Genomic DNA, 17,121 nt, shown 5'->3' with positions numbered 1-17,121 from the left:
TACCACACATACACACTAGTATGACCAGGCATTGTGTACCACACACACACTAGTATGACCAGGCAATGTGTACCACACACACAGACTAGTATGACCAGGCAGTGTGTACCACACACACACACTAGTATGACCAGGCAGTGTGTACCACACATACACACTAGTATGACCAGGCAGTGTGTACCACACACACACTAATATGACCAGGCAGTGTGTACCACACACACACTAGTATGACCAGGCAGTGTGTACCACACACACACACTTGTATGACCAGGCAGTGTGTACCACACACACACACTAGTATGACCAGGCAGTGTGTACCACACATACACACTAGTATGACCAGGCAGTGTGTACCACACACACACAAGTATGACCAGGCAGTGTGTACCACACACACAGACTAGTATGACCAGGCAGTGTGTACCACACACACACACTAGTATGACCAGGCAGTGTGTACCAAAAATACACACTAGTATGACCAGGCAGTGTGTACCACACACACACTAGTATGACCAGGCAGTGTGTAAAGCACTGCCTGGTCATACCTGCCTGCAGTGGGAAGAGACCAAAGGTTTGGTTGTGGGAAGAGATCTCTTCCCACAACCAAACCATCGCCAGAGAAATCCTAGTAAACAACACAGAAATCATCAATAGATACAGCGATAGCTGGCGGCTTGACGTTTGCGAGGCACTACACATCAAGAAGTCAACACCAGCAATCAACAGCCAATTATTGCACAACTATATTCTACCCACCTCAAGACTCCGCTCCAATATAGAAGCATCAAGAAATATGGACCAATAGGCTTTCTACAAACACTTCTATTCAATATCCATTGTTTCGTGTTCTGTCTTGTGTTGATGAAATTAATACCCTATTAATACTCTTGTTCTGTCTTGTGTTGATGAAATTAATACCCTATTAATACCACATCTTGTTCTGTCTTGTGTTAATGCCACATCACCCCTTCCACCTCACTCAAATGTAGATATAAAATCGGAGATGCGTAAGTTCTATTCACTTGTGTATTTGTGAACTAAAGTCTTTGAAAATGTAATAAGTTTTACGAAACGCGCTCGTGTCGCGTCAGACTAGAAATAAAAATGAATTTTGGAGAATTGATTTTTGATTTACCTCCAACAGTGAAACGAAATGTACGAAAGATTGAGGAAATTCGTGTTAGAATTATTAATCTTACTTTTTCGGTCATATTTAATAATATATGTCTACAGGAAAGACTGCTACCAAAATATACTAATATATATATATATATATATATATATATATATATATATATATATATATATATATATATATATATATATATATATATATATATATATATATATATATATATATATATGAATGACAATATCACAATATCAGACATCAGACCAGGAAGAAAAGATTAAGAAGACAAAAATGTCCTTAAGTACTTTCATATTTATCAATACATCTCCAGAAGGATCAATACATCATTCTAACCACATCATATGGTGGTAGAAGGATGAATTGATCCTTTTACCGACCCATTCCCCAGACCAGTCCCCCTGCCAATTTGGGTGAGCCTAGCTCTAAGCATCTGCCCTCCGGCTTTAAACACTCGGGCATTTTCTGTAACATTTTGCCAAAATAAACCACAACGATTGGATGAGGTTTACATCTATCACTGTCTACAAGGGGCAATATCTATTCTTCTGTCCAAGGTTGAAAGCCAAAAGCCTGAAGATAGCCTTCAAAAATGTTGCAGGGGGAATGGTCTGATGAGCGGTATGGTCATAGGTTGATCGGGGTCGTGAGAGTTCAAGAGGAAACAGTGTGCTCCGGTCATACACTAAGCCCCACCACTAATTTTGGCGCTGGACACCAGATGTACCTTGCTATATATCTGACATATTTGAATTTCAAAATAATTTTTTTATAATAATTATATACAAAATTATTCACTGATCTCGGGAAATTAATACAAAAATTCTAATCCTGATACTTTGCTTGTTGTAGTGTAAAACAGACAATTCTCCCGCAGGTGGGAGGATAAGAGAGACGGAGATTAATTTCCCGAGATCAGTGAATAATTTTGTATATTATTATTATAAAAAAAACATTAGGCTTGCTATATAAAATATATAGCAAGGAACATTTGGTGGCCAGTGCAAAACTTAGTCGTTGGGCTTAGTGTATGACCGTAGCACACTGTTTCCTCTTGAACTTCCTCCTCCAACTGTTTCAAAGGCATTTTCAAACCCGCCCCCCCCCCCCAACACTCACCCATTTTTAAAGCCAAAGGGAAACTATTATATTGTTAAATATATCACACAGCCTGGCTCTTCTCACCAGTGGACCATCCCCACGCCAATGGGAAATATTATATAATTTTAATTCAAGAGAGAGAGATAAGTCACCAAAAAGACAGAGACTGACATTCACACTGATATTGAAAGAGACAACTCGGACAGAGACCTGCAGAGAGACGGGGTGGACTAGGGCAAGGAGACATTAACACGCTGAGACAGATATACAGAGAGAGACAGTCATAGAAGGAAGTAGAGAGGGGGTGATGTCAGTAGACAGGGCAGGAGAAGGTGGGGATCGAACCAGCAGCTTAGTGGATCACCCCCACCCGCGCGCGCCTTAACCAATGCAACCACGATATGCAAATAAGTAGTCGAACCTGGGATCCGCCTGAGTCCACCAGGAGTCTGGAGGCAGCGAACAGGTAGCCAGACCACCAAATCTTCACACACATCACCCTCAAGGTACCGGTAATGGTGTACTCCACCAAACACACAAGGAAATCACAGTAGCGTGATGTATCCTGATGTCCGAAGAGAGGGAGTAGGAGAAGGGGAGACAAGATGAGAGAGGAGAGAGAGGGGTGATATAAGAGGAAGATGGAGAGGGGGAAGAGAGGAGGAAATGGGACGGAATGGAGGTATAGGGAAAGACAGATGATAGAGGGAAGGAGAGAGACAGAAACACAGAACATCATATATACTGACACAAACAATAACATAATAAACATTACCTTAAACAGCCGCTAAACAATATAAACAAGATCTTAGACCCTTGAGAGAACAATATTAAAATAACACACAAACCATAGCCATAAAAACACACAAATAAAAACCTAAACATAGAAATAAAACACATTAAACACTTACAAAAGAGAAACCCCTAAACCCAGGACAACAAAAAACGGGAAACTCAGCAAACAAAAGAGAGAACGTCGAGAGGGTAAACTAAAATGATCTTTCACTGCATACTATTATCAAAATAACCACACAAGCAACATGGAATGCAAAGTTTGTGCATAAACAAAACACAGCGAAAAATGTTTGCATCTTACTTAGAGAAGTTGGAGCCTCTCAGAGCGACCTGAGAGGTGCTGTGAGCATGTAAATTGTATGCAAATTTTCGCAAAGCCAAACCGGGTCTACCACGAGACCAAACTGAATTATTTGGAAGTTTCTGGGGGAGTAGCTTAGATGTGTGGTGGTGTTTGGCGGTGATTGGTGGTGTTTGGCGGTGATTGGTGGTGTTTGGAGGTGTTTGGTGGTGTTTGGCGGTGATTGGTGGTGTTTGGCGGTGATTGGTGGAGTTTGGCGGTGATTGGTGGTGTTTGGCGGTGATTGGTGGTGTTTGGCGAGGATTGGTGGTGTTTGGCGGTGATTGGTGGTGTTTGGCGGTGATTGGTGGTATTTGGGGGTGATTGGTGGTGTTTGGCGGTGATTGGTGGTGTTTGGCGGTGATTGGTGGAGTTTGGCGGTGATTGGTGGTGTTTGGCGGTGTTTGGTGGTATTTGGGGGTGATTGGTGGTGTTTGGCGGTGTTTGGCGGTGATTGGTGGTGTTTGGCGGTGTTTGGCGGTGATTGGTGGTGTTTGGCGGGATTGGTGGTGTTTGGCGGTGATTGGTGGTATTTGGGGGTGATTGGTGGTGTTTGGCGGTGATTGGTGGTGTTTGGCGGTGATTGGTGGTATTTGGCGGTGATTGGTGGTGTTTGGCGGTGATTGGTGGTGTTTGGCGGTGATTGGTGGTGTTTGGAGGTGTTTGGTGGTGTTTGGCGGTGATTGGTGGTGTTTGGCGGTGATTGGTGGTATTTGGCGGTGATTGGTGGTGTTTGGCGGTGATTGGTGGTGTTTGGCGGTGATTGGTGGTGTTTGGCTGTGATTGGTAGTGTTTGGCGGTGATTGGTGGTGTTTGGCGGTGATTGGTGGTGTTTGGCGGTGATTGGTGGTGTTTGGCTGTGATTGGTGGTGTTTGGTGGTGATTGGTGATGTTTGGCTGTGATTGGTGGTGGTGTTTGGCTGTGATTGGTGGTGTTGTGATTCCCCTTGTGTTAAATAGACTGTCTTTATCTACCCTATCAATCCCCTTCAGAATCTTGAATGTGGTGATCATGTCCCCCCTAACTCTTCTGTCTTCCAGCGAAGTGAGGTTTAATTCCCGTAGTGTGTGTGTGTGTGTGTGTGTGTGTGTGTGTGTGTGTGTGTGTGTGTGTGTGTGTGTGTGTGTGTGTGTGTGTGTGTGTGTGTGTGTGTGTGCGTGTGTGTGTGATATCTGTTGTTGATATGATAGTACAAAATAGTTCAGGGAATCAATACATTCGACAACCGACGGCTAGAAAGACTGGGGCCCAAGAGCTAAAAAAAACAAGATTCTTCAGACACAAACAAACAGTCAATACAAACAAACACACAAAATCTCGCAGTTGCCCCAGAAAACATTTAACGCAGCAAGAAAATGCCAAAAAACCTTCACTGATAAAACTGAAAACATTTAAATGCTCTCTATATAAATTGCTCTCTTCTCTCCATGTAATATAAATGCTAAAATCTTGAATTAAATAACCAACAGGAAACCTGGGTCGTTTTAACGAGATAAAAATGTGTAACTTATTTGGATGATGCGGAGAGCGGGATATCCTCCGGAGTGCTAGACGAATGGGAGGAGGTATTGTTAATTATTGTTTAATGGTGGAGGAGTGTGTTGATGGTGATTGTGATGGTATGGTGATTGTTATGGGATTGTTAGTACTACTTCTGCAGGTTATGTTACTTCTATGGCTACTTCCACGTATGGTGCTACAATTACTAGTACTACTACTACTACTAATACTACTGCAACTGCTACTACAACTACTACAACAACTACTACTACTACTACTACTACTACTACTACTACTACTATTACTACTACTACTCTTGCTATTCCATTATAATAATAATCACCAGTGCCTAAGATAGTCCACAATGTCTGCCTTCAACAACATTACTTATACTTGTGTGACTTAGCATTACGCGGGAGGTTCTCTCCTCCTACCTCACCCTCCTCCTGATACTGTAGCACAGACCTGGTGGTAAACCGGACGATGGGTCGTGCTCCAGGGTAAACTAGTGGGGTAAGGTTTACCATGTGCTATGGGAAGGTAAAGCTCTCCGCCTGCTACCAGGAGTCAGGATGGTCAGTATACTAACCAACAGTATACTGATCATGGACCAGTATACTGACCATGGACCAGTATACTGGTCAGTATACTGACCAACCAATTCTGGAGGGTTGTTAAGACCATCACAGCAGCTTACTGATCAACCAGTAAGTATACTTAAGTTCAAAACATTGTAAAGGACTAAACTTAATATACACTGAGGAGTAGGATACACCCCAAAGTGTATATATATATATACACTCCTGTATGAGGGCGAACACTATACCCTCTAGAATTTATACCACTCCCATGCATCCGAAGGAATACATGAATGAATACAAACAAAATCCTAACAATAGCAGCAGTATGATTAATACTTTACATACGAGCTTCGCATATACCCATTTTTGTATTTAATCCTGAACTTCTTCGCCAGGAGTAACAATGGTTTTTTTTTAGTTTTTTGTTATTGAATGTGGAGCTCGTTTTCTGTGGCAAATGAGGTGGACTTGTGAAAAAAGTATCTAAGTTGTTTGCTGGGATATCTTCCCGGGCTCTTCTACACTTGTGAGGGGCAAAGTTGGGTAATAATAGGTAAAGTTGGGAGCATCATGTTCTGCATGGTTGGTGGGGCTGTGTTGTGTGTCTCTGTGTGCATGGTTGGTGGGGCTGTGTTGTGTGTCTCTGTGTGCATGGTTGGTGGGGCTGTGTTGAGTGTCTCTGTGTGCATGGTTGGTGGGGCTGTGTTGTGTGTCTCTGTGTGCATGGTTAGTGTGGCTGTGTTGTGTGTCTCTGTGTGCATGGTTGGTGGGGCTGTGTTGTGTGTCTCTGTGTGCATGGTTAGTGTGGCTGTGTTGTGTGTCTCTGTGTGCATGGTTGGTGGGGCTGTGTTGTGTGTCTCTGTGTGCATGGTTGGTGGGGCTGTGTTGTGTGTCTCTATGTGCATGGTTGGTGGGGCTGTGTTGTGTGTCTCTGTGTGCATGGTTGGTGGGGCTGTGTTGTGTGTCTCTGTGTGCATGGTTGGTGGGGCTGTGTTGTGTGTCTCGGTGTGCATGGTTGGTGGGGCTGTGTTGTGTGTCTCTGTGTGCATGGTTGGTGGGGCTGTGTTGTGTGTCTCTGTGTGCATGGTTGGTGGGGCTGTGTTGTGTGTCTCTGTGTGCATGGTTGGTGGGGCTGTGTTGTGTCTCAGTGTGCATGGTTGGTGGGGCTGTGTTGTGTGTCTCTGTGTGCATGGTTGGTGGGGCTGTGTTGTGTGTCTCTGTGTGCATGGTTGGTGGGGCTGTGTTGTGTGTCTCTGTGTGCATGGTTGGTGGGGCTGTGTTGTGTGTCTCTGTGTGCATGGTTGGTGGGGCTGTGTTGTGTCTCAGTGTGCATGGTTGGTGGGGCTGTGTTGTGTGTCTCTGTGTGCATGGTTGGTGGGGCTGTGTTGTGTGTCTCTGTGTGCATGGTTGGTGGGGCTGTGTTGTGTGTCTCTGTGTGCATGGTTGGTGGGGCTGTGTTGTGTGTCTCTGTGTGCATGGTTGGTGGGGCTGTGTTGTGTCTCAGTGTGCATGGTTGGTGGGGCTGTGTTGTGTGTCTCAGTGTGCATGGTTGGTGGGGCTGTGTTGTGTGTCTCTGTGTGCATGGTTGGTGGGGCTGTGTTGTGTGTCTCTGGGTGCATGGTTGGTGGGGCTGTGTTGTGTGTCTCTGGGTGCATGGTTGGTGGGGCTGTGTTGTGTGTCTCTGGGTGCATGGTTAGTGTGGCTGTGTTGTGTGTCTCTGGGTGCATGGTTGGTGGGGCTGTGTTGTGTGTCTCTGGGTGCATGGTTGGTGGGGCTGTGTTGTGTGTCTCTGTGTGCATGGTTGGTGGGGCTGTGTTGAGTGTCTCTGGGTGCATGGTTGGTGGGGCTGTGTTGAGTGTCTCTGGGTGCATGGTTGGTGGGGCTGTGTTGTGTGTCTCAGTGTGCATGGTTGGTGGGGCTGTGTTGTGTGTCTCTGGGTGCATGGTTGGTGGGGCTGTGTTGTGTGTCTCAGTGGGCATGGTTGGTGGGGCTGTGTTGTGTGTCTCAGTGTGCATGGTTGGTGGGGCTGTGTTGTGTGTCTCTGGGTGCATGGTTGGTGGGGCTGTGTTGTGTGTCTCTGGGTGCATGGTTGGTGGGGCTGTGTTGTGTGTCTCTGGGTGCATGGTTGGTGGGGCTGTGTTGTGTGTCTCTGGGTGCATGGTTGGTGGGGCTGTGTTGAGTGTCTCTGGGTGCATGGTTGGTGGGGCTGTGTTGTGTGTCTCTGGGTGCATGGTTGGTGGGGCTGTGTTGTGTGTCTCTTTGATCATGTCTCCCTTACTCTCCTGTCTTCTACTTTCGTAAGTTGCATTCCCCGCAGCCTTTTCTCGTAACTCATGCCTCTTAACTCTGGGACTAGTCTAGTAGCATACCTTTGAACTTTTTCAAGCTTCGTCTTGTGCGTGACAAGGTACGGGCTCCATGTTGGGGCCGCATACTCCAGGATTGGTCTCACATATGTGGTATACATGGTTCTGAATGATTCCTTACACAGGTTCCTGAAGGCAGTTCTGATGTTAGTCAGCCTCGCATACGCCGCAGATGTTATTCTTATTATGTGGGCTTCAGGAGACAGGTTTAGTGTGTAACGAAAGCTTCGTAACCGGGTTCTCTTTAAACTCTATGATCCTACTCTAGTTCAGAGGACCCTAAGCTTGGTGGAAATATAGTGTAATATTTAATGTAAATAAAAAAAATAACACAAAATAACCCGATATTATTACCCCTTCAACATTAATATGTACAAGTTTCTATGTGAGGTCATCCAGAGCTGTGTCACTAGCCCTCACACTAGCATCATGACGGATGACGGACACTATACGCCTCAGACGAGGTCTTCAACGTGCCACTAGCACTCACGCTAGCAGCTGTCATGGAGAGGCCTACAAGCGCTCCCCCCTCCGTAGCGCACTCACTGGTACGCTCTATCAGCAAAGTTAGTAATGCTCAACTAGCCCCACTGGCTAGCACCTTCCAATAGTAAAGTCCACAGCGCTCAACTAGCCCACTTGGCTAGTACCTTCAGGTGGAACCTACTACTCTTCCACTCCCCCAGCTTCACTGACTACCATCGCCGGTCCCTGGTTACTCGCCACCAATCAGCACAGCAGACTAGAAGATTGGAAACTACGATTAATGCAAAGGTCAACTGCTATAGTTGATCCGGCACTTGGCTCATAGATGGCGTCGAGGTCCGTCATACGATGTGACATCAACTTCTAGATCTTTCTCTCTGTCCGTTTCAGAAAGAACTTCATCTCCCATTCTAAATCCTGTGTCTGGCCTCCTGTTTCCTCTGCCTAGTTTCATTACCTTACATTTACTTGAGTTGAACTTTAGTAGCCATTTGTTGGACCATTCCTTCAGTTGGTTTAGGTCATCTTGTAGCCTCTTACTAAATAATGTAGCCTTACTTACTAAATAACCAACCACAGGTCAGAGAACTTCTGAGATTCTGTGACAAATTCTCACTCAGTCAGCAGATTACAGAACCGACTAGGAACGAAAATACGCTGGACCTGATATTCACGATCAATGATGAACTAATCAGAGACATTCCTGTCTCAGACACTATGTACTCGGACCACAAGCTCATTGAAGTGCAAATTAACCTTAATAATGGTAGTAGGCTCAAGAGAAACAACAAGCGAGAAGGGTTATTTACTGACTTAAATTTTAATAATAAAAGGATAGACTGGGAGAAAATAAACAGGGAACTTACAAACATTCAATGGGAAAATGGTTTAAGAAATAAAAATCCTACACAAGGAATAGAAAAAACTGACTTCTTAAGCATATGAAGTCTGTCTGAAACATGTTCCTTTGAGGAAAGCCAGAAAGAGGTCCAATGTAGAAAGATAGCACAGACGACATTATAAAAGAAGGAAGAAATTAACGGAAATGCTGAAGCAGACACGACTCTCCATACAAAGAAGAAATAATTTAAACTTGGAGAGTGAAGAAATCGAAGAGAGACTGAAACATTCCTATCAGATTGAAGAAAGGCAACTAGAACAGAAAGCAATTCAAGAAATAAAGAAAAACTCAAAATATTTCTTCACATATGCTAAATCAAAAGCAAAAACCACTACCAGTATTGGACCTATTCGTATTAGTGAAGATTCATACACTGAGGATGACAAAGAAATTAGTGAAATCCTAAAAATGCAGTATGAGGACATGTTTAGCACTCCGATATGAAAGAGGAAGATTCGGACAATTTCTTTATGGGTGATATCCAAACACCTGTAAATATAATTGATATCAAGACGAGCGAAGCAGATTTTGAAAGAGGAATTGACAATATGCCCATGCACTCAGCCCCGGGTACAGACTCATCGAATTCAATATTTATAAAGAAATGCAAAGTGCCAATAGCACAGGTACTCAGTATAGTGTGGAGGCAGAGCTTGGACACGGGGGAGAAACCAGATGTGCTTAAAGCAGCAGACATAGCCCCTCTATACAGGGGAGGGGCTATACAAGCATTGGCAAAGAATTATTGACCAGTTGCATTAACGTCCCACATAAAAGTATTTAAGATAGTGATCAAGAGTCAGGTCACTAGATTCATGGAAACCAATGACCTCCACAATCCAGGCCAACATGGATTTAGAGCAGGAAGATCATGCCTCTTACAGCTACTTGACCATTATGACAAAATCACTGAGGCATTAGAAGAAAAACAGAATGCAGATGTAGTATATACAGACTTTGCATAGGCATTCGACAAATGTGACCATGGAGTGGTTGCACACAAAATGAGGTCAATGGGAATAACTGGTAAAGTAGGACTCTGGATACTCAATTTCCTGTCGAACAGAACACAAAGAGTAACAGTCAATCAAGTAAAATAGACTCCGAGCGCAGTTAAAAGCTCTGTACCTCAAGGTACAGTCCTTGCACCACTGCTGTTCCTTATTCTCATATCTGATATAGACAAAAATACCAGTCACAGCTTCGTGTCATCCTTTGCAGATGATACAAAATTCAGCATGAAAATTACCTCTGCTGAAGACATTAAAAAACTACAAACAGACATTAACAAAGTTTTCGATTGGACTCGTTCCTGGTTCTCTGGTATCTCTCTCTACTTTCTGGTGTTCTGTTATTACGGAAGTTCCTCCGTGCCCTTTTGTTCAGCTCCTTTGCTTTCATACATTCCCTATTAAACCACGGAACCATGTGTGTGTGTGTGTGTGTGTGTGTGTATTCATCTAGTTGTGCTTGTAGGGGGGTTGAGCTCTGGCTCTTTGGTCCATATTTGTGGATGATCTCTTCATGGTGTGTGTGTCTCTGTTTCTTTGTCTTAGTGTCTCTGCATGGATGGTGTGTTTGTTCAGTGTTTGTCGTCCTCACGCTCTCTGTCTCTGTCTCTGACACTCTCTCCCTCTCCCTCTCCCTCTCCCTCTCCCTCTCCCTCTCCCTTTCTCTCTCCCTCTCCCTCTCCCTCTCCCTCTCCCTTTCTCTCTCCCTCTCCCTCTCCCTCTCCCTCTCCCTTTCTCTCTCCCTCTCCCTCTCCCTCTCCCTCTCCCTTTCTCTCTCCCTCTCCCTCTCCCTCTCCCTCCCTCCATCAGCTCCACGCCCTCACCAACAATCCTCGCTGCTCGACAAAGGAAGAGTTCCCCAGGCCCCGCCCAGGGCTATTTTGGCTTGCCTGAACACTGCTTAAATTCACTCCAGCGCCCCGTTCCTTTCCTTAATGTACATGATGTTTCTCGCCCGCCTTTCTTAGAGTATCTTTGAGTATCTTAGAGTGTCTTAGAGTATCTTAGAGTATCTTTGTGTAGTTAGTACTGCTTCTTCTCTCCTGGGAGACGTGTTAGGTTCTTCATGGGGTACTAAGGTTTTCTTCCTGGGGTACTAAGGTGTTCTTCCTGGGGTACTAAGGTGTTCTTCCTGGGGTACTAAGGTGTTCTTCCTGGGGTACTAAGGTGTTCTTCATGAGGTACTTATGTGTTCTTCATGAGGTACTTATGTGTTCTTCATGAGGTACTTATGTGTTCTTCATGAGGTACTTATGTGTTCTTCATGAGGTACTTATGTGTTCTTCCTGGGGTACTAAGGTGTTCTTCATGAGGTACTTATGTGTTCTACATGGGGAACTTATGTGTTCTTCATGGGGTACTTATATGTTCTTCATGGGGTTCTTATGTGTTCTTCATGGGGTACTTATGTGTTCTTCATGGGGTTCTCTACGTGTTCTTCATGGGGTTCTTATGTGTTCTTCATGGGGTACTTATGTGTTCTTCATGGGGTACTTATGTGTTCTTCATCGGGTATTTATGTGTTCTTCATGGGGTACTTATGTGTTCTTCATGAGGTACTTATGTGTTCTTCATGGGGTTCTCTACGTGTTCTTCATGGGGTTCTTATGTGTTCTTCATGGGGTACTTATGTGTTCTTCATGGGGTACTTATGTGTTCTTCATCGGGTATTTATGTGTTCTTCATGGGGTACTTATGTGTTCTTCATCGGGTATTTATGTGTTCTTCATGGGGTACTTATGTGTTCTTCATGGGGTACTTATCATGGGGTGTTCTTCCTGGTTTGTTACTACTGTGATATACACTGTTTTGTTCATCTTGCGTTAAATTCATGATTTCTTCATTGCAGAACACCACCATCACCTTCATTAGCATCATCATTATCACCACCACCACCACCATCAACGCCCTACAATCACCACATCTACCACCATTAACACCACCACTATCATCACCAGCACCACCATCACCACTACTATTACCAGCACCAGCACCACCTCCACCACAACCACAACCACCACAACCACCACAACCACCACAACCACCAACACAACCACCACCACCACCACAACCACCACAACCACCACAACCACCAACACAACCACCACCACCACCACAACCACCACAACCACCACCACAACCACCGCCACAACCACCGCCACAACCACCACCACAACAACCACCACCACAACCACCAACACAACCACCACCACCACCACCACAACCACCACCACAACCACCACAACCACCACCACCACCACAACCACCACCACAACCACCACCACCACCACCACAACCACCAACACAACCACCACCACCACCACAACAACCACCACCACAACCACCACCACCAACACAACCACCACCACCACCACCACAACCACCACCACCACAACCACCACAACCACCACCACAACCACCACCACAACCACCACCACAACCACCACCACCACCACCACCAACACAACCACCAACACCACCACCATCACAATCACCACCACCACCACAACCACCACCACAACCACCACCACAACCACCACCACAACCACCACCACCACAACCACCACCACAACCACCACCATCACAATCACCACCACAACAACCACCACCACAACCACTAACACAACAACCACCACCACCACCACCAACACAACCACCAACACCACCACCATCACAATCACCACCACCATCACAATCACCACCACCACCACAACCACCACCACCACAACCACCACAACCACCACCACAACCACCACCACAACCACCACCACAACCACCACCACAACCACCACCACCACAACCACCACCACAACCACCACCATCACAATCACCACCACCACAACCACCACCACAACCACCACCACAACCACCACCACCACAACCACCAACACAACCACCACCACCACAACCACCACAACTACCACCACAACCACCACCACAACTACCACCACAACTACCACCACAACCACCACCACAACTACCACCACAACCACCACCACAACCACCACCATCACAATCACCACCACCACCACCACCACCACAACCAACACAACGAACACAACCACCACCACCACCACCATCACAATCACCACCACCACCACAACCAACACCACCACCACCACCACCACCACCACAACCACCACCACCATCACAATCACCACCACCACCACCATCACCAATACCAACACAATCACCACCACAACCAACACAACCACCACCACCACCATCGCAATCACCACCACCACAACCACCACAACCAACACAATCACCACCACAACCAACACAACCACCACCACCACCATCGCAATCACCACCACCACCACCACCACAACCAACACAACCACCACCACCACCATCACAACCACCACCACCACAACAAACAACATCATTACCATTGAAAAAGTAATAAAATACAGTGGGAGGTATAGCAACAGTTGGAGGTATAGCAACACTATGAGCCATAGCAGCAGTAGGAAGTATACCAACAGTGGGAGGTATAGCAACAGTGGGACCCATAGCAACAGTGGGAGGTATAGCAACAGTGGGAGGTATAGCAACAGTTGGAGCCATAACAACCGTGGGAGCCATAGCAACAGTGGGAGGTATAGCAACAGTGGGAGCTACAGCAACAGTGGGAGGTATAGCAACAGTGGGAGCTACAGCAACAGTGGGAGCCATAAAAATAGTGGGAGGTATATCAACAGAGGAAGGTATAGTAGCAGTGGGACCCATAGCAACAGTGGGAGGTATAGCAACAGTGGGAGGTATAGCAACAGTAGGGGCTATTATAACAGTGGGAGGTATAACAACAGTGGGAGGTATTGTAACAGTGGGAGGTATAGCAACAGTGGGAGCCAAAGCAACAGTATGAGGTATAACAACAGTGGGAGGCGTAGCAACAGTGGGAGGTATAGGAACAGTAGAAGGTATAGCAACAGTGGGAGGTACAACAACAGTGGAAGGTATAGCAACAGTGGGAGGTACAACAACAGTGGAAGGTATAGCAACAGTGGGAGGTACAACAACAGTGGAAGGTATAGCAACAGTGGGAGGTACAACAACAGTGGAAGGTATAGCAACAGTGGGAGGTACAACAACAGTGGAAGGTATAGCAACAGTGGGAGGTACAACAACAGTAGAAGGTATAGCAACAGTGGGAGGTACAACAACAGTGGAAGGTATAGCAACAGTGGGAGGTACAACAACAGTGGAAGGTATAGCAACAGTGGGAGGTCGGAATTCGTCATTTTTGCACTTGTGAAGTGCAAAAACCAAAATTTAAAATGTTCAATGGTTTGTAACAAGACTGGTGCCAGCGCTAAGAGGGTTATAGTACAGGAATAGGTTAATAGAACTAAATCTCATAACGCTAGAGACAGAGGAGATATGATCACAACACACAAGATACTGAAGGGAACAGCTAAGGCGGACAGGGATAGAAGCTGCGATTAAGGCTTCAAACTAAGAGAAATTAGGATACAAGGACACAGGTGTCACCTGGAAAGCCAAGCGGCCCGCCAGGAGTGTCGGGAACTACTCGACCCAGCACACGTGGCCAACAAGGTGAAGGCACTAAAAGATAAAGTTGTGAAAGCCACCTCCATCCACATCTTGAATTCGACAGATTTTCATATATGTGGGAACAAGCCTGAATGGTCCCCAGGCATACATGCAACTGAAAACTCACACCCCAGAAGTGACTCGAACCCATACTGCCAGGAGCACTATGCATCTGGTGTAACACTCGACCATCACGACCGGACATCAGCCCGCAGTGCTGGCGGGCTGATGGGCAAATAGCCTCGGCTACCATCAGCTTTTGTCCAGTCGTGATGGTCGAGTGGATAAGGTGCCCTGTACACCAGTTGCATAGTACTCCTGGCAGTATGGGTTCGAGTCACTTCTGGGGGGGTGTGAGTTTTCAGTTGCATGTATGCCTGGGGACCATTCAGGCTTGTTCGCATTTGTGTTTCTCACGTGTCAGTGCTTATGTAGATCGTGTAATACGTACACGAACTTCAACGAATTAGCCAAATTATTGTGAATAACGAATACAGCTATTGGCTAAATCGCATTTGACTGCAGATAATTCGGGCCCCCCCCTAGGGGAGGATAAATGGCCCCCAACGAAAGACATTACAGTGGATTATAAAAAATATATTTTCTGAGAGATACAAGAAGGATGAAAAGGCGATTCAAGATATCACTGACAGTGAAAACAATACAGTGAAAACGCAAGACTTCGTCCAATTATTTATTATAACAACTCTGGAACTCTCGTACAACTTCCATAACAATAACATCCTAAGTACAACACCATCGCCGCCTCCTCTGACACACTGAGGTGCACTAATGTAGTGTGTCAACACAAGTGCAGTTCTGGAGACTGAGCGCTCCAGATGTATGCTGTATTAGACATGCCACGAACACACACTGATAACACCATCCGGACTCGTCGAGACATAGTGAAGAACACCCCAATAATCACACTCACTAGTGATTAAATGAGGCAATGAACCAGTGTTCAATTCGAACACTGTTCAAATTCGAGGTGATTCGATGAAATAACTATGCCAAAGTTTACCACCAAGTGCCGTCGGGACGGTGGAGATATAACATCGGCTTCCAACGTTTTTTGTACGGTCATGGTTGGTCAAGTGGTTAAGGTACCATGTACGCCAGTTGCATAGTGCTCTTGGCTGTCTGAGGTCGAGTCACTTCTGGGGTGTTGAGTTTTCAGTTTTATATATATATATATATATATATATATATATATATATATATATATATATATATATATATATATATATATATATATATATATATATATATATATATATATATATATATATATATAGTGCTGCGTTTCACTTACGAGATGGAAAAGGATGGGAAGCTGCCCTTTCTAGATGTAACAGTCATGGAAAAGAGCGGAGGTTTCCACACTGCAGTCTACACTAAGGAAACGAACTTAGAAATGTGCCTAAATGCCAAAAGCGACTGCCCAGATAGGTACAAGAGGAGTGTTGTTAACGCATATGTCGACCGTGCTCTCAGCCACAGCTCAGAATGGAAGCAAGTCGACGAAGAACTCTGTAGGGTAAGGCAGGTCCTAGTCAACAACGGCTTCTCCAATGGTTTCGTCGAAGACATCATAAGAAGGAAAGTGAAACGCCATGCAACCTCTGAAGAGACAACCAACACAACACCTATACCCCCTATTAGACTATTTTACAGGAACTTCTTTTCCACAGCTCATAAAACGGAGGAAAGGGTCCTGAAAGATATTGTTAATAGAAACGTTATCCCTACAGACAAAAATCAGAGGATACAACTGACTATTTACTATAAAACCAGAAAAACGGCCAGCCTACTCATGAGAAACTCTCCAGACACAAAACAGAACGCTTTAAAAGAGACTAACGTCGTCTATGCCTTCAAATACCCTCTTGGGGACTGTAAGCTCCAAAAAACCCAGTATATAGGCAAGACAACAACATCTCTTTCTAGGCGTTTAACGATGCATAAGCAACAGGGCTCCATTAAGGAACATATAATCTCTTCCCACAACCAAACCATCGCCAGAGAAATCCTAGTAAACAACACAGAAATCATCGATAGATACAGCGATAGCAGGCGGCTTGACGTTTGCGAGGCATTACACATCAAGAAGTCAACACCAGCAATCAACAGCCAATTAATGCACAAATATATTCTACCCACCTCAAGACTCCGCTCCAATATAGAAGCATCAAGAAATATGGACCAATAGGCTTTCTACAATCACTTCTATTCAATACCCATTGTTTCATGTTCTGGCTTGTGTTGATGAAATTAATACCTTATTAAATACCACCTCACCCCATCCACCTCACTCAAATGTA

The 17,121-nt window shown here is 45.2% G+C and overlaps 1 protein-coding gene across 1 annotated transcript in view; it reads right to left on the bottom strand.

Moving 5' to 3' along the window:
- Positions 1 to 15,884, bottom strand: part of LOC138351316 (hepatitis A virus cellular receptor 1-like) — a 33,022-nt gene extending 17,138 nt beyond the window's left edge. Inside the window, exons 1-2 of the mRNA XM_069302987.1 lie at positions 15,822 to 15,884; positions 13,630 to 14,491 (exon numbers count right to left, since the gene is read on the bottom strand). Coding sequence (XP_069159088.1) covers positions 13,630 to 14,491; positions 15,822 to 15,884 — 925 coding nt within the window. The remainder of the gene's footprint in view (positions 1 to 13,629; positions 14,492 to 15,821) is intronic.
- Positions 15,885 to 17,121: the final 1,237 nt, after the last annotated feature.

The sequence above is a fragment of the Procambarus clarkii genome, chromosome 5 (assembly GCF_040958095.1).
Source record: "Procambarus clarkii isolate CNS0578487 chromosome 5, FALCON_Pclarkii_2.0, whole genome shotgun sequence".
Lineage (NCBI taxonomy): Eukaryota > Metazoa > Arthropoda > Malacostraca > Decapoda > Cambaridae > Procambarus > Procambarus clarkii.
Note: the sequence above shows the minus strand (reverse complement) of the source record. Positions and strands in the feature narration are given on the sequence as shown.